Below are 22,278 nucleotides of genomic sequence, written 5' to 3'. Positions count from 1 at the left end.
TGTGAATCGAAGTGAATGAGTTTAAATTTTAAAGCTCCTTCAGTTTGGCTATGAAATTGGGGTTAAAAATTTCAAGAACCTATTTCATTGTAATCGATTTGATTGAAATTAAAAATGTATTTGTCTTTTTGCGCGTGAATGTGTGTTGTATGCACCAGGTGGGATAATGCATCATCTTAAAAATCCGTCCCGTCATCATCAGCAGCACGAAGAGGCGGTCGGGCCGCGCAAGCTTGCGACCGATCCGCCATGGCATCGTGAAGCACAGTCCGTGCCAGGTCGTCAAGCACCCTCGTCGTGACCGCGCTCGTTGTTTCGTTCCGCCAAACCGACACCTGTTACGAAGTGCGCCGACGGCGATGGCGGCCACGTGAACGCGATGCCATGACACAGACTCGGTGCAAAATGTTATCGGTGGTGTGGTTCGCGGTATCACTTAGTGCTTCCGCGTCGGCCTATTCTTGGCCTAGCGAAGAGACAACGACGCGACCCCCTCAATCCAGAGACTTTCACAGCGATCCTCTCGTCGTGGAGACCACCAGCGGTTTGGTGCGGGGGCGCTCCAAGACGGTGCTGGGGCGCGAAGTGCACGTCTTCACGGGAATTCCTTTCGCCAAGCCGCCCATCGAGCAGCTGAGGTTTAGGAAACCGGTGCCCATCGACCCCTGGCACGGCATCTTGGATGCCACCAAACTACCCAACTCTTGCTACCAGGTCTACTCACATTATGGATGATGATTTGGTGCTTATTTTGTGCTCAAAGCGCGAGTTGATTGTGTGCTGATGTGTGGAAAAGACTTCCGGTTTGTGGTTCTAGCCAGAGACAGCGGAATTTTATATTGGGGGATGAATTTTTTATCAGTTCTTGCCTGAATCTGGGGGCGTAATTGACGCTCGCACTAAAGGCAATAATAAAAGCCGTCAAAAGTCCAAAAGTTACACATCCGACACTTTCATGTTTGTTATAATATGATTAACTCAAAATGTGGGAGATTGTTCGACTGTAAACACCAAATTTCTACAAAAGAGTGACTTTAATGGACGATTAGACAAGGGCCTTAAAAAATTGCAATTATCGACAAAAAATTGGTATCTTCCATCGACTAACTAAAAAAATTATATCATATCCCCGAACACACACTTTTTATCCAAAATTATAGGATTTAGTAACAATATTTTTATCTATAACATCTAACAAACATGTTATCCTTGAAAATGTTTTTATACCTAATAGGTCAGTGTAATAAAAAAGACACTAAAATAGAACTACTTTTATTCATTCTAAGTATCTAAGTGGTAATGAAATAAAGTACCTTCAGTCTAAGGAAACAAATAGTAAAGGTTCGGTAAAATTAACATTAAACATCTAATCTAAAATATCAGAAATTCTGTTAAATACCGAACTATTAACTAGAGCCTCATTACCTAATTCGTCCGTTTATATAAGAATGTGGTTTTAGGAACAGCACAAAATATCTCCATTGTGTCCGTGCTCTAAAACAGTAATACCAACCTGAAGCTAAAACAAATAAATATACACTAACTACCAAGGATTGGTGTAATTTGCCTGACTTCTGATAGAGATCGTATAAATATTGTAACTCTAAAACTCTCTCAAACTATGCAAACTTTAAATAAACTTGGAACCTGATAAAGTATTGAGATATACTGTTCTATAAAGTTTCTAATTCCTGGCTAGAATTGATGCTTTCAGGGATTTTGAACGTTGCCATAATTAACAGAAGCGTGATAATGCACTTATGCTTGAAAAACAAATAGAAAATTTATAACATATATCGTTTTTTAGGTGGGTAGTTTAAATTAAGAATTTAGCAGTTGGTTGTTCCACGTGTGTTTTGTTTATTTAATTTCATTCAGATCTTTTCAATACCTTCAATCTAGTCTTAGAAGGTTATACATTTTTAATTGTTTTGAATAATCTATACAATAATTATTATTGATTAAGAACGTAGTAATTTGATGGCGGGTTAATAATTGATGGTAATTTTTCATCGATTTCTTATATTTAGTGGTAGAATTACAGTAAAAATTTTTAAGAGAAGCTGACGTCCACGAATCGTAGATGACAATTAGTATTTACCTACAAAATATTTTAGAAGATACTAAATTTTTGAGTATAAAAAAGAACAAGTTATATTTCATCGATTCCATGAAAACTGAACGCTAGATTAAAAATTAATGACAATTTATCATAAATTATTGCCATAAGTTAAACGGTAATTTTCTCTTCTTTTTAGATAAAGTTGATATTTTAAAATAAAATTTATAAAAATAAAAATTCGTTTCGTTTCTCATATTTGTCATATTTGTATTTATTTGTTAAAGTAGACGTCTGTCTCTGTGTTTTATTAAATGTCTTAAGAGTTTTGTTTTGTTAAATTTACGAGACGTTTCCAATTAGATATAAATTAAATTCTAAGACTTACTAAACTAGTTAAGAAGTTAATTTCTGCATAGAACTGTTGTTTACTCACACGTGATTGCGTAAGATCTGAGCTTTGTAAAACTGCAGTTTCGTGGCACAAATTTTCCAGTAATGTATTTTTAAGTTACCAATTTTTGTCCAATGAAACCATTTGTGTTGTTATGTCATTACCGTGAAAGAGCACAAAATTGTCATCAATTATCTTTGACAGCATAATCCTCCAAATCAACTGACTTATCTCATTTGTAACTTCGATTTTCGCTTACCAGGAGCGCTACGAGTACTTCCCCGGCTTTGTCGGTGAAGAAATGTGGAATCCCAACACTAACATCTCCGAGGATTGCCTCTATCTCAACATCTGGGTTCCCCAGCGTCTACGCATCCGCCATCACGGCGAAAAACCGCCACAAGACAGACCGAAAGTCCCTATTCTAGTGTGGATTTACGGAGGCGGCTACATGAGTGGCACATCCACTCTAGAAATCTACGACGCGGACATAATCGCCGCCACCAGTGACGTCATTGTTGCGTCCATGCAGTACCGCGTGGGCGCGTTCGGTTTTTTGTACCTGAGCAAATATTTTCCAAGAGGAAGCGAAGAAGCTCCTGGAAATATGGGAATGTGGGACCAAGCATTGGCCATTCGATGGATCAAAGAAAACGCGCTCGCGTTTGGGGGTGATCCCGATTTGATAACACTTTTTGGAGAATCCGCCGGGGGCGGCTCTGTTAGTATTCATTTGTTGAGCCCGGTGACGAAAGGGTTAGCTCGAAGAGGAATTCTTCAATCAGGGACGATGAATGCTCCGTGGAGTTACATGTCGGGGGAGAGAGCGCAGAAAATTGGAAAGGTGTTAGTGGAGGATTGTGGTTGCAACGTTTCGTTGCTTGAAAACAGTCCTCATCAAGTTATGGATTGCATGCGTGCGGTCGATGCCAAAACCATTTCTTTGCAACAGTGGAACTCTTACTCAGGAATTTTAGGGTTTCCTTCGACGCCTACAGTTGATGGGGTCTTTTTGCCCAAGCATCCGATGGACATGCTTGCAGAAGGAGATTATGAAGACATGGAGATTTTACTGGGCAGCAATCGCGACGAAGGTGAGTTAAAAAAAACCAACTAAATTTTAAAAAAATTGATATTCACATTTTCTTTTATTTCCATTCAAATGCGATATGAACGTGACGGTTATCGCTCTTTTAGTTCCATACTTTATTCTTTATTGTATTCACAAAGGAATCGTTGGATAAAGAATAATTTATTATTAATAATCTTAAATAAGACACATTTCACCTTCTACAAATCGCTTAATATTTCATTTTGTCTGAATTTTATATTAGCAATATTCGAACCGTACAGTTTTATTATAATTCTGAAATCGACTGCGACCGGTGGTCAATTTAACAATGACATTTCAACATTAAAATAGTTTTTATTAAATTTTTCACATTTCATCTCATGTGGCCATTAACGCTGAAACTGTACATGCACATATCAATAAACTCTTTGGCATTGACGCTCCTGCATAATAAACAATAAAACAATTCAATTTTCAGTAGCATCAAGCCAATTTTTCCTTCTAGAACCGTGCGTTATTTACAGGAATCCATTTTAAATTTGTTTTGTGTAGATGGTAATTTGTTGAGGAATTATATTTTATTGAATTCCGACTGACTTCATAATACTCGTGCTGTACAACTTCGCCTTTCTTTAATCAGCTTACTGTAGTCGTGGAGTTGAAGTCTTTTACATCTTTTTTAATGCTTCTAAGACTTTTTTTTTTGTATTTCCTTTTCATAAGAAACATGGAAATGGTAAATTTAATGGTATTATTCTCGAGACTGTCATATGCAGAAACACGGGAATGTGATCGTTGCTGATTTGAAGTAACAATTAATTGTATCACATGAAAATTCCTTTGTTGTGTTTATTGGAAATTGTAAGCGCCGATGAACAAACCAATTAGTTTCAATCTTCTGGTGAAAATTATTACTTAAAACCTCCACCATATTGGTTAATCAAATCTTATATCGTGTTATATTGATTTAAATGTATAAACAAATTGACAATTCATTATTTCGTTTACAAGTTTATTGCACACAATTTTTGAAACCGTGCTCTCTAAAATTACCTTTTCGATTTGTCATAAATCAGTTAAAATAGAACTGGTAGTAACTGTTAACTTTTTTGTAACTAAATTTTAGCAATTTATTGGAAACTAAAGTTGAATTTTCTTCAATGCATATTTCAAATATCACGTTTCGCCCATAAAAAGATGAAGATATATATGAAGGACCGGAAACCTCGAAATGCAAAACTTGAAAAACCCATGCAATGTCCATCTTCCGCTTAGGTCCGACACTAACTGCTTTCATCACGAACCCTTTAACTGTCATCATAGCGTCCACTCCGTGTTAAATAGAAGAGATCGCGTGACTGATGGCCACCGTAGGTGTTATTATATTCATAAACATTTAGTGTCCCGCCGTATTAAATTGCCAGCATGATGAATTAATTAAATACATGACTTATTGCGTAATTAAACAAATAACTTTATGAATAATCTGTGAACGGGGCTTAATGATAATAAAATCATTGTAGTGGAACCCACATCCTACACATGCGTTGCTAGGTATAGAATAACACATTTCGCTTGTTATATCGAAGGAAATACACATCGGGACCGGCCATGAATAGGAAAGCAGTGAGAATTTCCATTTTGGAGCTCGTTTCACTAACTTCACTTGTTGGAGCGCCTGGTCGAAATGCATTCATAATTAATAAAGTCCAGAGCGCATCATTATTATGGCTTCCATTCGTGACGTCATTGCTCCGGATGGCCTCTACGGGTGAATTGTATGAATTGGGATCAAAAGGAAAAACGGAAAGAAATTTTCAATTTCACCAAAGGCAATCTTCGAGTTCTTTTTATTAGTAAAATGGCAAAATTAAATTAATGCAGAGTTTTAACACACTGCTAAATTTATATGATTTTGATTGTGTTGTTAACCGTATCGCTGTTAATAATCCGAGTAAATTTCATGACGGATGTTAATTATGCAAATTACACATTACGCGTGGTTGTGTCGACAAGGGATTATAAACAGCTTATTATAACAATAAATTTTTACTAATAAAACAAAGAAAATGCTTTGAATTTGCAAAAAAAATGGTAAAATGACAACAAAGGTGACAACATTATGTTAACGAACTCAAAACGAACACAGAAATAGCTCTGTTACCACAACAAATTAGGAAAATAGTTTTTTTATGTTTCGACGTTTGTCAAGGCCCATTAGCATATTTTATGTTTTTTGTTCTTTTTTTCCATTTTCTGCGTCTTTTCTAAAATTACGTTATTTCCACTATTTACAGGTCTTTCCAAAAGTTTTATTCTAAAAAAAATCTAAAAACTTGGTTCTAAAATAGATTAGATTTTCTTTCAACTCTTTTTTTCTTTTTAAATTAAAAATTGTACAGAACAGAGAACAGAGAAACCCAAGCCACAACCTATGAATCAGAAAGGTGTTATTCAGGAAGTTTTATGATCCAAACGAGGGCACCGTTCTTTCAAAACTAAATTTAAACTCGAGCAACTAATATGATAGAGTGCACTTATTGTTAGAATGTCAAATTTAAACGTAACATATGACCTAGAAGCTAACCTAGGACAATCAGTTTAATTTCCTTTGGAAGCGAATGACTCACAATGATGCCGTCAAAAAGTTTTATAAGAGAATTAGTGAGTAATTATGGCTCATAACGAAACTATGTTTACTACAGTTTCTGAAATTTTATAATGACTCTATTACCAAACTCCGTAAATTTGTAATTTGTAATAAATAACACGCATCAACGCAAAAGTTGAATTCAAAGACCATTTTATTGAATACGTTCCCCTTCATTTATTTTCGCCACGCTTCATTCTCGCCTGTTTGCTCATTTTATTCTTGATAACCCGTATTATGCTTATCATTATTTTTTCCCTCTTTTTAATGCGTTTGTTTGCCTGTAAATTACAACCTCCTCAATTTATATTTAACAAGTAATAGTCCTCATAAATCACCCACTGCATGATTATTACCGCTGATTCAGATAAGCAGAAATTTTCAATTTACTCCCAGCGCCCGCGTCCAGGATTATTGTGCAAGTTAGTGCATGGAGTATTATGCACCACGACGGCTTAAATATTTTATTGCGGCGATATCACAAGCAATAAAAACGAACGCCAACTTTGCTCATATAAATCAAAATGTTTCACATTTCGTTTTTACTCATGTTTTCGCATTAGAAAAGTTTCTATCTTGGGCCGAAATTCCCAACTGTAACTCAATTCGAAGTAAAGTTTTGAAAAGACCAAACAACGTGATGTTTCAGAGGAACTTTTTATTTTGTTTTGAAAGCCTGTTGCCAAGTGCCTGACACTTGCTTCGTTATTAAAATATTTAAGACGATCGGCGAAGAATGTTAATCCTCTGGACGGGAGACGTTGCGGGATGAATTTTTGAGAAGACGAATACACAAACTTGGAAAGTCAGGGAGTTAATATGTAATAGTTGCCATGAAGGAATATTGCGGGATTAGCTTTTAACAGCTTTTGCAAAGGCTTCATCAAAACTATTGAAATTTCGCTCAAATCTCAAATACATTTTGAAACGCAAAACATAAAAAATTTAGTTCATTTTATAACAAATATTTTACATGACAAAATCTAAAATTTACACGTGTATAAATTGTGAAACATTTGATAAAATTTATCGTGTTTTAAGTTTTTATAACGTTTGCTAATGAGTTGTGGTCACGTACCTTCTGTCGTCCTTTTCTTCCCTTTTCATCGGAAGCAAACATTTAAAATAATATCAAATTGTCATTCTTCCAAGCCACATGTTAAATTGCAGTGTTGTCAGAATATTTGTAGCCGAGGCCGCGGAGGTCAACAGTCCGAAGTTCCCTCCCTGCCATTACAAATAAATTAAGGCAAAGTAAAATATTGACTCGTCATTTATTATGATCGTCACAAAGAACTTTACCTGAAATCGTGCGACAAATTCATTGCAACCGCTCGAATCGAAACGTAAATATTGATGTCTGGAATAAAATTTGAACGTAGTATTTCGAATTGTGTTTTACTGATATTTTGCGACAAAATACAATGTAGTTGGATTGGTATTAAAAAATAACCGCTTAATAAACGTTCATTCGATTTATTTGAGCAATTACGCAGTGGCGTAACCGTTTATCCGGTGTTTGAACCATGATGTTAACAGTCATACACTTGGGATTTAATCCTTGGCCCTAAGCAGGCGAACCCTTTATAGATACTACCACCTCTCATACACTCACATCAAAGGTATTAAAGCTATCCGTTCCCCACAAACGCAATATCATAACGCAGCAAGAGTTAGACAAAATAAAATATTAAGTTTCACGACCATCCCAAGCACCAAAGGTTCTGAAATTTTAAGCAACAACATTCCTTTGGAAGTTATGATTAGAATGGTACACTTGACTGAAAATAAATCTGTTCACTATAAGAAATAGAGTTTTTTCAGTGTGTTTAACGGGAATAATCTTCTTCAGTGAGATAATTGAGCGAGAGGTCTGCATTTCGCTCATTCTGCCAATTACCATATTTATTAAAACTTTTCTAATTCTCCGCGATTCGGAATATACAAACTTTGTAGAAAATGAAAACATACTTTATTCATTTGAACCTGGCTGTAAATCGGCGCTACGAATTCTTTCCTTTCACGAATGCATTACTTATTGATAAATGCAAAACCATCTGAATATCGCGCCGTCGCTTTGTAAGCCACCATTCGTCTATTCGACTGGGTTATTTACTATGGATTCTTTTAATAGATCGAAACGATTAGAAAATACAAACTGGAAATCGACGCCAAAAACACCTGATTAGTTATTTAGAGTGCTGTCGTGCATGTGCAATGAGAAATTTTTCCCCAACAGCATGCAATCTCTTAAAATGTCACCGACAGAAGGTTTATTAGAGACAGACTAATGAAGCCACTGGTGGGCCAATTAAACACTGTCTTCAGACGTACTTGCAAGTGTAATTGTTCTCTGTCAGGCGCTCTGTCGTCTGCTTATCTCGTGTTGAACAACTCGAGATTTACACTGTTACGATTATAATTGGAAAAGGACTCTGTTTGGCAATTAGCGATCACAAAATTTCTCACCCACAGAATATTTTAACTTGTAAAAAATTGATGGCGTTGGTTTTTGTCAAAGTGAATATTTAAATAATCTAAAATATTAATGAACACATTGTTGTGCACAATTTAACTAATTATTTAATTTCACATTTGTTTACAAATAATATTTTATGTGTGTAAATATGGTGGATGCGCCAGGATAATATTTCCAAATTTTCAACTCCATATTATTTATAATAATATTGCCACTGCACTTTTGTTATTTAATTTTCCAACCCTTGAACATCTGCGTGGAAAATGCTCAACGTTTCAGATTGATGGCACGCTTACATGCAAAATAAAAATAATTTAAACCGTCTCCCGTCTTTTTTTGTTGTTATAAATCAGCGTTAGCACGTATTTAATAAGTGTCCTGGTCACCGATTTGTTAAAATATAGCTTCCACACGCTCATAGAAATGATTTATTTATGGGCGAAAATATCTATTCCTACATCGCTTTCAGTTATGTAACTTAATAAGTAGTTTCCGTTTTTTACCAAAGCGCCTTCAGAACTCGCTGTATTATTTATTGACGAAGTGAAATTTAAAACCACTACGCTTCTGATTATAACTATCACACGTTAAAACTTAAAATGTCGCTTCGTAAACTTAGTAAAGGATTAATATTACAGTAGATTAGTTTTTTGTGTGTTAGAAAAGCTTTTATTCCACTAATCATTACTGTGTTTTGTTCCATATAAATATAGCAACAATCAATGATTTCGTGTAAGCTTTGAATAGAGAGAAATATTAAAAAGAGTTTTCCGTGTGTCCTCAACAAAGATTACCATCACTTAAGCAAATAGCCGTTCATTTGCAGTTCTATCATATAATAGGTCGTTATTACTTATGTAACTGTGAAGTTGCTCTCTTCACTTCCACACGTTGTTGATCTTGCATTTGATTTCATTTTAGTCGTCTCGACAGAATCTGCTTGTATTCTAATATGAGTGAACACTAATCCCCCATTTCATGCCACGCGCAATTCCCTCTTTTTCAAGATTGAACTTCCGTTACAATCTCTTTGTAAATTGCACCAATTTAAAAGAAATACGTTTTCAAACATAATTATTCTGGTTACTTTGCGTGAAATGAATAGGTTTGGAACGTGTGGTTTATTTTGCGTTTGACGGGATGCGGTTCCTCATGTACTTAATTCTGTTTTCATAATTAATACGGCTACTGTAACCTATCGTTACGTAATTACAGTTTTATATACCCTCTCCATGCAAGTTCGGTTTTTATTATTAATTTATCGGTTTTTCGGAACTAATGGGAGATTATGATGAACATAATTTTGCAATGTAGCAAATTCTCATCAAGTTGAGAACCATCGTAATAAAGTTCGGTGAAATTAGCCTGAAGAAAGTTGAGTGAATCCCAAGATGTTGGCAATCTGATGAAAATACTTCTCTTGCTCCGCTGCACGTGACGTTAAAATTTCCTCTCAAACCTAATTTTTAATTTTTGCGCAAAGACAATTCTTCGACCAGTAACGGCTGCCAACCCAATTTTGTCCTCCACTTTACGGGGGAAGCAACCATTATAATTCCCATTTATCGTTACACCGATGGCCTACTATAGTTACCAAGGCTGAAAATTATAATGAAAAGCGCGGAGACGTATTTACATTAAATTATTCATTACGTTTATGCCCGAGATAATGGAGTTTGGGTAAAAAATTGAATTGTTGCTTGCGGTGGAACGTCACGATGATTTTGGTGCACCGCGGCGGTAATAAATCCGATGATTTCGTCAGTTTTTATTATTCCCCGATCTGAACAAGTACGCATAATAAATGCGTGTTATTAATTCGGAAATATTCGCAATCGCGAAATGAGGTGCTAGAAAAGTTGGATGAGATGTTAATGAGCGTTTTAAAACGCGTGTATAGAGAAAATCTCTCCAAATGAAAGAATGTTAATGTGGGCCCGGCGCATCCACCATTTGTTGCCTAATGAGAAGTCGTGAATTTTCTCTTAATTTTTGAGTTATGTAATACTCCGTGCTGCGTCTAAGCGGCCCATCTAATAAATTCATGTTATTAATTTGGAGGTAGCTGTAATCGCGAAATTGAGCCTTGGTGCAGAAATGGTGGAGGCGCCGGGCGACGTAGAAAATGTCACGTTTAACAAACATTGTGCCCGCGGTGGCGTTATAGCTGTAGAACGGCCCTGGGAGTCTTTTCCATTATGGTGCTGATTACAAGCAGTAGCTCGGTTCCAATAACAGGCCCCGAGGAGATCGTTAATTATTTAAACAGTTCGATATCGGGCTGCGTCTCCACGTGAGCCGGTGTACGCGTCCCTCTGAATTATTTATATGTATAGGTGTACAGTGCTACTAGAGCGAATGTGAATAAATACACTTCTATGTCATGCAGATCGATTTGCTATTTGGCGGCGGGTTTTTCGATCGACGTTTATTTTATTAATGGTTGAAAAATTGACTGGAGGCGGCGACGGAATACACGCTGTGGTGGCGGTTACATTTCTCAATTAACTCGTGCTACGGTGTTCACGTTTGGAAATCGCTGGAACTTGCTAAATTAAACGAAGAGTTTTGAGGGAGCGTTGCGGCGTGATGGCTGAAAATGGGGAGATATTGTCGCAAAAAATTGCTCCCGCAACGGGAAATTTTAAAGTTTTTTCCAAACTCTCGTATTGAAGAATTGAGCGAATTATTAACCAAAATCAGACCAAATCTTTTGTCATGCTCCACGCATTTTTTAATCACGTTCGGAGATTGCAACTCACGTTTCTCATCTAGAGAACGAAAAGAATATAATTACAAAAGCAACGGAAAAATTCGCGTCCTGTAGCCATTTCGTGATTAAAAAAATAATCTCGCCACAACAAGGGATGAGGGATGAATTTACCTATTCGTCATCCAATACGCAATATATCTAATTCCGAAGGTGCGTGTGCCGGATAAGTTAATCGTATGGCAATTGATGTTTCCGAGCTAGGAAGTTGGAGGATTTATTTTTTGATGGAAAATTTGTTAAAGCTGTAATCGAAAGCTTAGAGAGCTTTCGCGAGTTTTTATCTCAAAAGAAACCAGAATCGCTCAATGTTCTGTGTGGGTTAAAACTGTAAGAGATTACCTGAGTTTGTCGGAAATTTAATTTTGTCATTCACACATTTTGTGAAAATAAAATACAGTTTCCAATTTTTCCGGTTGATGTTTTTAAGGATGTGTTTCAAAATTGCTTGCATTGTAAAGTGGGATGTACATGCATAATGATGTCTTGCCGCTCTTTTGATGTCAGAGGAACAGAGGAACTAACAAGAAAGCGCATGCATTTATGAACGAAGTCGTTATTAAATATTAAAAAATGAACTTATAAATCAACAACACAACAGCAAATAATCAATGAAAGCAGGAAAAGTAGTCGTGAATAATTCACTAGAACTGATTGCGCCTCACAATGTGATATCACTTAAAGTGGAATTAAAGCAAGGCCGCCAAATTTTTTGTCTAGTGATTGACCCAATTTCTTTAAATCGATGAAGTGAAATATAAATAACAAAAGCAAGCATTATTGGCTTGTTGCAAACACTGCGGGTTTAAGTGCAAGTTCCTTTAGTTGCGAAACTTGTAAATCAGCTTAGTCGTATTAAAACACAAAGAAAAGCTCGTTTCCCCGTGTTACTTAAAACTCGAAATGAATAGGAAAATCCCCTCTTTGTTGGCGCACGTGTTTTTCAATTTGTCAGAAAATCTTGACCTCCTGTTAATGGTAAAATCTCGAAGTTGTCTCAGTGTAAGTGGCATTTTGAAATTATAAAAGGCCCCGTACGCGCTTCGAGGGTTAATATAGAGCTTTAGCTAAAGAGATAACACTGCTAAGAGGGAGATCGTGCATTATTCAACGCCAGAGTGGGATGGATCAGTCAGTCGCGGTCTCCATCGTCGGATTTTTGTTCTAGACACGAACGTCGAGATTTTCCACGATGAAGTTTTATGTAAATCATCCAACTTATTACAGTTTTAGATTTGTATGACTTCGAGTTCGCTTAAATTTTTGCGAGACATTACTCTCTTGCATTTCATTATGATTTATGGTCGACGTGCTTTTAGCACTTGAGCGTCACCAGGCTTTGTAAGGACGAATCAAATGCTTCACTGACAAATAAACAAATCACGCTTGGGATATTAAGGACGGAAGTCGAGGATTGCCTGCAAAAAGGCGAAGCGGAAAAAGGGAAATATTCTAATGTATCGTTATAAAAAACGAGCGAAATTAATAAAATAACGAAATGACCGGGCTTTCAGAAACGCAAATACAACTCGCCATAAATTTAAACAACGTTATAAAAGAAGTACATTGTCTGAATTTGCAACGAGTCTAACAAGAAATCGCGCTTTAATTAACTGTCAATATTGAAGCTTGTTGATAAAGTTGTCGGCTTAAGCACATAACTATACTCTACTTTTAGAGTCTGAGCTTCTATGTAAGTTTCTACCTTGAAGTTACTTTATTTGTGAAGTAACATTAACGTATCGAAACGTTATGAGAAAAGTTAAGGGCGATTTAAGGGAATATAAAGTTGTTTAATAACGTTCTTCTTCACGTAAACCTTAGGCGCAATATCCGCTCGTTCTGGTACTGTAGCGGTGCTATACGCTCCCCAACTACGAGGCTTAATTCAACTTAACCACGTAAGCGGAAAATACACACGCTGGGGGTATGTTGAAGATTTTACACCGTTCTGCAGACGCGAGGCGGTCCTCCACTGCAAATAATCTTCGCACTTCGTTGCGGTCGCTTCGTAATTTACAACTTGTAACAGTGAAATATTGGCCCGATGCCATATTTTCCCAACAGGTTTGGTTTTTCCTGCACTTCCAGGGCTTTTAAGTTCATGGTGTCTGTGTGATTTATTACAATAATTGAACACTGAGGGATAACGTGGAAGAATCTATCGACGATAAAAGTTTTATTGAAATCGAATGACTGCTTTCGGGGGAATAACATAGTTTTGTGCAAGTCACCCACCACTTCCTATTAACCAAACCACAAAAATAATGTGTATTTTGCGTTACATTAATTTCCTGAGTTATTCTTATGTAAAAGCTTCCAAGCAATTTTGTTACACATGCAACGAACTGTTTCAAAAAGCTCCGGCTAATCAGTTTCAAGAACTGTTCAATGGAACAAACAGTCTCTAAGATTAGAACAACTATTGATCGCTTCTAAAAATAAAAATCAATGCAACTTTTAATGGAAGCTGCCTCTTTACAGTTTCAATAACCGTCAGAGAAACATGATAGATAATAATTATTTTACGAGTGGGACGCACTCACGTGGGCACGAAGAAGTGGAGTGCAAAGGTCATATAAATGATGGAATGGTTGCAAACCAAACGAAACACCCACTCGTTCTGTCTTTGAGTTTGGGGTGATATCCTGAGGGCTCTTCTGTTACAGCGCAAATTAAATGAATTAAATGCTGTTTCATGATTCGTATCGCGTTTGTTTACGTGGTTGATAAAGTGGGTTTAAAATTAAGATTATTGTTTTATAATCAAGGGAATACTACTTGTTATTGTAATGTTCAATTTAGGAACCTGATCGTGGCAAACAAACGAAGCTAACAAAACCGTTCGCCAAAGTTAATAAATGTTTGATTGCTTGTTACTACTTTATGACTACGAATCAATATAATGTTTACTTTTCAGTAAAAATATGCTTGCCCGAGACACACTCACATCTCTAACCGCCTTAATTGACGAGATGGAAAGACTTCAATTACATTCCTACTTCGGTTAATTTAGTTAAATAAAAATGGGACATATAGCAGGTGTGTCCCATTTTCATTACTTTTGCTCGTGTCGTTGATTTTTATTAATGGGTCTTAGTACTGAAAGTGGGGATCGATTTTCCATTCCACCATTCCCTTTGTAATCATGGAAAAATATGAGGAAAGAAACCGATGATAATAGATAGTAGAGTCATGACAGAATTTTTTGTCAAAATCAAAAAATACCAATGACCGCAAACTATGTGAGCAAGTTCTAACTCAATAAATCTGTTTTATAGTGCAGTAAACAAGGATAAAATCGCTGACAAACTAACTTAAGTGAAGTGCACCGTGAACTTCTTATTTGCCGCTTTTATACAAATAGATATAAACGGGTTAAATGCCGTACAAGTTGCAAAGCGATTTCAAATAGAATGAGGCATTGACGATGAGCAAATGTTTTTAAAGAGAATAAGGAAACTAAACCTCATTTTTTCTACAGGGAATCATTTGTCTGCTGCTTTAAAATACGGTTCTGTTATTGGTCATTCATTCCTCCGCAATATCAAATAACAATTGTCACATATGTCAAATTGTCACCAATATGTGAGACCATCAGCAATAAACTTGTTTTTGTACAGATATTTTATTATAACTTTTTTTCATTGTTATATTTCGTTATTATTAAAAAACTATTAAAATTGACATGGGTTCATTACAGGTATCTAATTTACTCCTTTCAAATCGTTCTGATTTCTAGAATTGCTCTTTGCAAGTTAATAAATTCTCCGCAGGAAAAATTACGTTTAAACCTCATTTTTTCTGTTGAAAATTTTTTGTGCTGCCAAATTTAAAATCGGCTCTGATTAGTCGTTCCACAAATCGAGTTACACAGCGCTAAATTTTTTAAACATTTAACTCTCTTTAACTCTTTAACTTTATGTTTTTCATCATTATATTTTACGATTACTAAAAAACTTGTTGTTTGTGCAGCCATCTATTAATCAATCCATTACAGGTATCTAACTTATCCATTTCAAATTTTGCTGCTTTCTAAAACTGCTCCTTTGTAAATCGGTGAATTCTCTGGTATAGCATCTATATTAAAAAGTTAGGTTGGCAGGAGCCCCTAGCGATTTTTATCAGTACCAGTTGGTAGCAAAAACGTTTGACCTTGACGCAACTGTGGCATGCGTAGAAGCTAATTGTTTTGCATTACATTGCCAAAACTTGTTAAATCTCTATTAAAATCTTTTTTTGCAACAAAATTTTTATTAGTCATTGATTAATACACACTTTGACAACGTGTTGACCTTAAAAATCGGTACATTCAATTTTCCCGTATTTTTTTTTCTAAAGAATTGAAAGCCTGATTTACATCAAAAATTTTTAAAAAATTTACACAGGAGAGTGGACAGACAGCAATGAGCTACACATTAATTAGAATTTTCTCCTCAATTTCAGTGTATTACTAACAAAACATTTTGAAGCGTTCTAAAAACAAAAATTCGTAAAGTTTTATATACTTGGGCTATAACATATCCGGTGAGAGATTGAAAGATTTTGACAGTTGACATATAGGTTGGCAGCAAATTATACTACAAAATAGACTAAAAACACTTAATTCCTACGCGAACTGGGTTGACAGTAAGTGGGTTAATTTTGTTATTTTAAATTTCGCGCGTATAGTTTTTTTATCGCGTAGCTTTAGTAATTTTTTGTCATTCAATTCCTAATTGTACAAACTATTATTAATCTATACATTGAAAAGTAAGGTTGGCAACAGCTTCTAGCGATTTTTACCCATAATAGTTGGCAGCAAAAGTGTTTGACTTTGACGCAACTGCAACATGCTTAGAAGCTAATAGTTAAATAATTTATTTAACTCTCTTTTTTAGAATAAATTTTTAATTAATAATTCTCGATTGATGTAAGACGATAAACCAACTTCGACAAGTTGTCAACCTCAAAAATCACCGCATTCAATTTTCCCCTAATTTTTACTCTAAAGAATTGAGCCAGATTTAAACCCAAGAATTTCTAAAAATTTCCAAAGAAGAGTGAATAGGTAGCTCTAGTTTAGTTTATAGATTGATTATTGTGACGTTTGTCTATTCACAGCGATAACAGCATTGCATCTTCTACAATTTAAATTATTAATAACATTAAGTATTTATTTTCCATTTTATTGCGGTACACTACAGTCTTAAGTTCCCAAGAGTTCAAATGAAATATTCATCGTCTGCAATTTTAACATTTTGTTTATTTTCCCTTCTAAGTTTTTACAATCTTCTGTCTTTATTTGTTCTTGACTAATTTATCACTTAAATGTCTGTCACGGAACTACCAAACGAACACACAACTCCTCTATCTCTTAAAACACGTCTCTGCTCTTTAAAAGACTCAATTTCTGACATTTGCTAATTAGCTCTTTAAAAATTTAGAGTAAAACTCCTGAAAAAACTCCGACTCGGTATAAGTAGCTCCTTGATTTCCCGTATTTTTTACAGTCAAATAAACGATTCCATTTTTATCATATGAATTATTCAGCGACAACAAGAAGCAGAAAATAATAGTGTTCGGATCGTAATGGAAGCATGATCATAGCTGGGAAAAAATCTTTTGTTGTTGAAACAGTCATAGAGGCGACGTTTAAAATTGATTCTCTTCCGGAGCGTGATCAAAGGAAGTCGCGGTATCTACTGTTCACTCATGTAATGAAATCAAAAAGATGAATTCTTCGGCAATTTAAAAATTTTCACGGGAGATTAAAAAGCGCGCTTCGACATGAAATTAATTAGATTCTTAACCAAACTACAACTAAAGAACAAAGTCTCCCCGCGTGCCCGCACTGAATATTTCATTTTTTGGAGCGAGAAATGATGCTAATTTCTTTGGAAGTCGTGACATTTGACCCGAACCGATCCGAAGTTTTTTTCGCTAAAAAGAAATTTTGATTACCACAATGGTTGCGTAGGAGCTGCGGTAAACATGAGTAATTCAATGTGACAGCAAATTCAATTGATATAATGTGAGTAAAATGCTTCAATTGCGGCGTTTTGACGTCACATCCTTGCAAAATAAACAAGCATAAATGGGAGTGAGGAACGGACATGTAAGATTTGGAATATCACCGCGCTTATCCTCGAATTTTATTGGGTTTTGCTCTGTTGATACGAAGAAGATATGTCAGAAAGATGTGTTCATGAATTGAGGTTTTAATTGGAATTTCTGTCGTATTATGCGCCCAGTGTCGTCAATTCTATTGATGGGAGTTATCTGTACATTTTTGAAATAGAATATCACGAGTGTTCAATAAACATCAAACATCAGTTTATTTGTTAAAAACTCTAGATAATGGATTAAAACTGCATGCAGTTCACAACATTTTCCCGGTGAATTTTCAGCATTTTCATAATCAGCAAACACATCTTGACCCTGATCCGCTGAAGAATCGATCGTTAAATTGACATTTTCTGGGCCTTTATATGTCAATAAGAAATAAAGGGCTGTGAAAGAATTCAATATGAAGAGGGTAATTGATTTCTGCACAGTGAGTCGATGACACTCGCGGTCTCTGTATCCAGTTGTAAGGTCATTTAATTACCCTCAATTTTTTTCAGTACTTAATTACTTTGTCAACAAAGAAATCCGCTTTAATTACTGTAAATTTTAATTGTAAGTTAAATCGAATTTAGAAACCGCCGCAAGCTCAGGGAGCTTTTCCCCTCCGATAACCTTCGCTTCGTCGATGTCGGTGAGTTATTATAAACGACTTAACGCGGAACTTTGAACACTTTTATTCTTGTGAGCATGTGATTAATGCGTGTGAATAAACTATCACGGAATTCGTCAATTAGTGCGCAAAGTGTAACAACATTTGTTTGGAATTTCCCTGATGTGTCTATTCAATTCGTTAGAAAAATCTATATTAGATTATCGTTATTCCGTTGACGATTCATGAAATTACAGTAATCAAATGCGGTGCGGTTACTTGTACGGTTAAATGGTGGTATTGACGGGGTAGTAATATTGTAATCATTTCGGTATGCATTAAATGAGGACAAATTAATGTGATAATATAGAAGGGAGAACGTGTAACGAACATTCACTGAACCAGGAAATTGCTTAATCGGAACACAAATACGGTTACCTGCTGAGATATCGCACCGGAGTTATCCCAGAATTCATAACGGGTAATATTCAAAGGCTGCATGCGAAGCGCTCGGTATTCATTTTGATGAGATTTTTCTTAAAGAAAGGTTTAGATTTTTGCGTGGTTTTATTTGAATCAACCTGAAATAAATACTTACAAATTTAAATTATTAAGTTTCTGAACAATCCGGTAGCCCGTCCGGATTTTGGTTTTTCTCTGAATAAATGACTGTCTTTCACAACTTTGCTGAGCCCTGCATTTTCTACATAATTTACCAGTAGACATGATTAATATTTAGATTACTAATGTGGCAACACTGCCCTGGATCCATTTAGACATTCATTATTTACCACCTAATTTCCGAATAATTGCCAGTTATTATTCTTTAAACAGCACGTATCGAAGTTCAGATCATTTTAAAGTTAGGAGTGTCCAGTATCTCCACTAAATCAATATACCGTTCTAAGTATAGCTATTTTGGGCATTTGGGCCGATTTATAATTCACGATCTAATGCGATTTATAACTGGAAAAGATATTGAACGACCTACAATTTTCTGAACAATGAAATTAATTGCACGAATATATTGCACACGCGATTACAACTTTTGTAACTGGGTACAATTCGGACGAAATTTATTTCCAAAGCATGCCAACGACGACGTGTTCTAATAAAAATACACGTGTTTAAGTAGTCTGACTTAAGTCGTATTTCATTGATAACGTGCTTCGTGACCTACCCCAACGGATTTTTCTTTAATCGCGCTCGTATTTTTAGATGTGAGGATTTAGTCCAACCCGCAAATGCGACGACGAGTTTAATCCTCTTCAGCAGTTTGAATATGTACGAGAACAGCTGTTGAATTGAAAAAATGGAAAAAGTTTAGATCGCTATTTTGTTACAGAACAATGGGAAATAGTTTTTGTCGTTTTTTATCTCTATGAATAATGCTTACAAATTTGGAAATTGTGCTCGAGTTTCAGCGATTTTTATGTCCAAAGAAAACTATAAATCCCAAATGTTACACCAGAGAATTTTCGACAAAAGATGCGAGCTGGGCTCTGAAATATGAAATCAATGTTTGGGAACTCAGAGGAGGCTAATCGTTGTACTATCATATATCTACAGGATGTTTCACAGATAGACTGCAATCTGTGAACTTCCTAGAGAGATTCTGAAGTTTTTTTGTTCTAAAGTAATTTTGTTAAACAATGTAAGCGTTATGTTGCTAGACAAACAATATAATTAGTTAAATATTAAGTAAAATTTTGCTAGTTCAAAATAACTTGATTTATTATTTTTGAACTAGTGAACTTCCGCACCCTCATTGGTCAACTTAAAGACCTTCTAGTTTTTAAAGAAAAGACGTTAAGACAAAAATTCCGGCACATTCTCGTTTCAAAAAGTTTTCAGACTAACCAGTTCGCAGATTGCGTCTATTTACGAAACGCCCTGTAGATTGCGTTCGCTTTTGCGGTTGTTGAAGCTGCGTCATGGTCCGGCTCGTATATCCGGTAAAATTTACGAGCATTATTATTTAAATTAAACATTTTTACGACCCTCTTCAACTCCAACATTAGAAACCGAAACTTTGTTCTTTATTGTCTGAAATTCGGTCCTGACCAAAGATACCGTTTGGGTTAACTTGTTTTATTTCGTCCGTCCTTCAGCCATAACTGCCAGAAAGAGTTTGAGTTATCTTACATGTAGATCAATATTTATTTATTTACCTTAGAAAAAAGAAGTTCCTTTGACAAACCTCCTCCAGCCCGAAATTTGCCGTTAAAACTCCATATTAATCAATTCTGTTTGCTTAAAGAACGTAAGTAATTACTCTTTCTTTTGCCTCACCTTTCGGTTGTACCTATTCTAAAGCAGACAAAACGTTTTTTCTTTTATTTTCGACACCATTCAAATTCGATGTACTCGTTTTTAATAAAAACGACAGGCAAATCTCGCAACAGTGCGCGTCTTTTGTGTTTCACTTACGCAAGTCATCTTAGGACATAATTAATCTTCGACGAACAAGGATCATTAGTCGCAAGTCGAGACGTTCGAGAATATCGGGAAGAGGAGAGGTGAAATAACCGGAAGAATCGCCGCGCCATTAATTCAGTCTTCCTTTCTATCTAGGATCCTAAGTTTTAAGGTGGATAGAATTGAGGATCACATCCAGAAAAAAATATTTCATTAACGCGTGCCTGGAATAGATTCGAAGTTGATAATAAAATTTTATGGAATCATTCTAAGGAAATGTACGGCTTTTGGAATTTTAAGAAAGTCACGTAGGACAAATCATTTGTTTAAACAGAAATCAGAATAAACGACGATTATTATTTTACAGTCGGATTGCCTAATTTCGTTTCAAATTGAGATTAATTAGTTCTTTTTGCGTGTTGGCTGGGCCATAGTCATTAGACAATGTCGTGTCAAGGCAAATTGTCATATGATTTACAGGAAATTAGATTTTCCTGCCACATGCTGTGGTCATTACGTATCAAAAACACTTCATTAAATTATAGCACCAATGTTCAATGTTCAAGGATTTTTTCTAAAAAAACAAATCTGTATTCCAGCAATCGCAGCTTTTTATCAAATTGGAAACTCGCTCAGCAAACAACTGCTTTTTGTTGGCAAACAAAAAATTGGGACACCTTGTGATATTTTTAAACATGGTGTGAATTAAAAAACGAAAATAATCAGCTGAGGACAAGATAAGCGTGTTAAAAGAGACTTTTTTATTCCACTGAAAGTGTTTGCTGGAAAGATTAATAGTTCCAGGTGATGCTTGGTTTATTTATGCCTAGAAAAACGTATATCAAAATGCAGATACAGTTTACTTATCCCAGGAAAAAACAATTTAATTTTCAAAAGAATGGCTCAGTTTGTGGCTATAAATCAGAAGCTTAAAAATATTAAAACTGCAACCGAAAATGATGGATGCGCCAGAATGACAGTCATTCCTAATTGGCATTAGAGTCTTGTATTATCTCACGATTCAATTCGATGTTGGTGAAGAAAGCGAAAGTGAACGTTTCCTTTCCAAAAGATAATCCTTTCGTAATATATATTAGACCTAACAACGTTATATCTAAGCTATCGATCAGCTTGTTATCTTGATATTGATTAACAACAACCGTATCCGAGCCCCTCAATTGTGGTCGTTCGCATTGTTTTGTTGAAAAACTTTCCGATTGTCTACGAACCACCCTAATAACTGTGTCAGCCGCCAACCCTCGTGTATTTTACAACCCCACCGTCTGAGGAGCGTCTTGTTTACCTTCTTGTACGTATGGTTGCACCGTGTGCGCATAGCAACAGCGTCAAGTGCAACCGTCTAATGATGAGGTTCATACTACGAACGTACTACGCCGCCTACGCGATTGGCGGCGGCGTAGTAGGAAGAAGTCTGTGGACGAGCTATCCTTCCCTGTTGTCGCTGGGTGTGAGGCCAAGGTCGCTCGTGTCCAGGGGCCGTCAAGGACGCAGGTGACTGGGCTTCGTGTCGTTGAGATTTCAGAACCTTCAAAGGATGTTACACCTTGATATCGATTCGATCGCCGCTAATGTAAGCACCGAGATATTACAGCTTGCTTATCAGGGACGTAACACTTTCAAGGAAAATGAAGCGGCCTTGAAACCACACGAGGTCGAGGGGAAATTGTTTTGGTAGCAAGAGAGGTTTTCATTTTTTGCTGGCGGCTTGTGCGCGATCG

The 22,278-nt window shown here is 36.0% G+C and overlaps 1 protein-coding gene across 1 annotated transcript in view; it reads left to right on the top strand.

Annotated features, from left to right (window-relative positions):
- Window positions 1-207: 207 nt before the first annotated feature.
- LOC148173099 (acetylcholinesterase) overlaps window positions 208-22,278 on the top strand; it is a 52,530-nt gene continuing 30,459 nt past the window's right edge. Inside the window, exons 1-2 of the mRNA XM_088038622.1 lie at window positions 208-714; window positions 2,716-3,547. Of these exons, the coding sequence (XP_087894748.1) occupies window positions 385-714; window positions 2,716-3,547 (1,162 nt within the window). The 5' untranslated portion in view covers window positions 208-384. The remainder of the gene's footprint in view (window positions 715-2,715; window positions 3,548-22,278) is intronic.

The sequence above is a fragment of the Gnatocerus cornutus genome, chromosome 6 (assembly GCF_029298725.1).
Source record: "Gnatocerus cornutus isolate USDA-ARS CGAHR chromosome 6, icGnaCorn1.1, whole genome shotgun sequence".
Lineage (NCBI taxonomy): Eukaryota > Metazoa > Arthropoda > Insecta > Coleoptera > Tenebrionidae > Gnatocerus > Gnatocerus cornutus.
The sequence above is the reverse complement of the archived record's forward strand: the minus strand, read 5'-3'. Positions and strand labels throughout refer to the sequence as shown.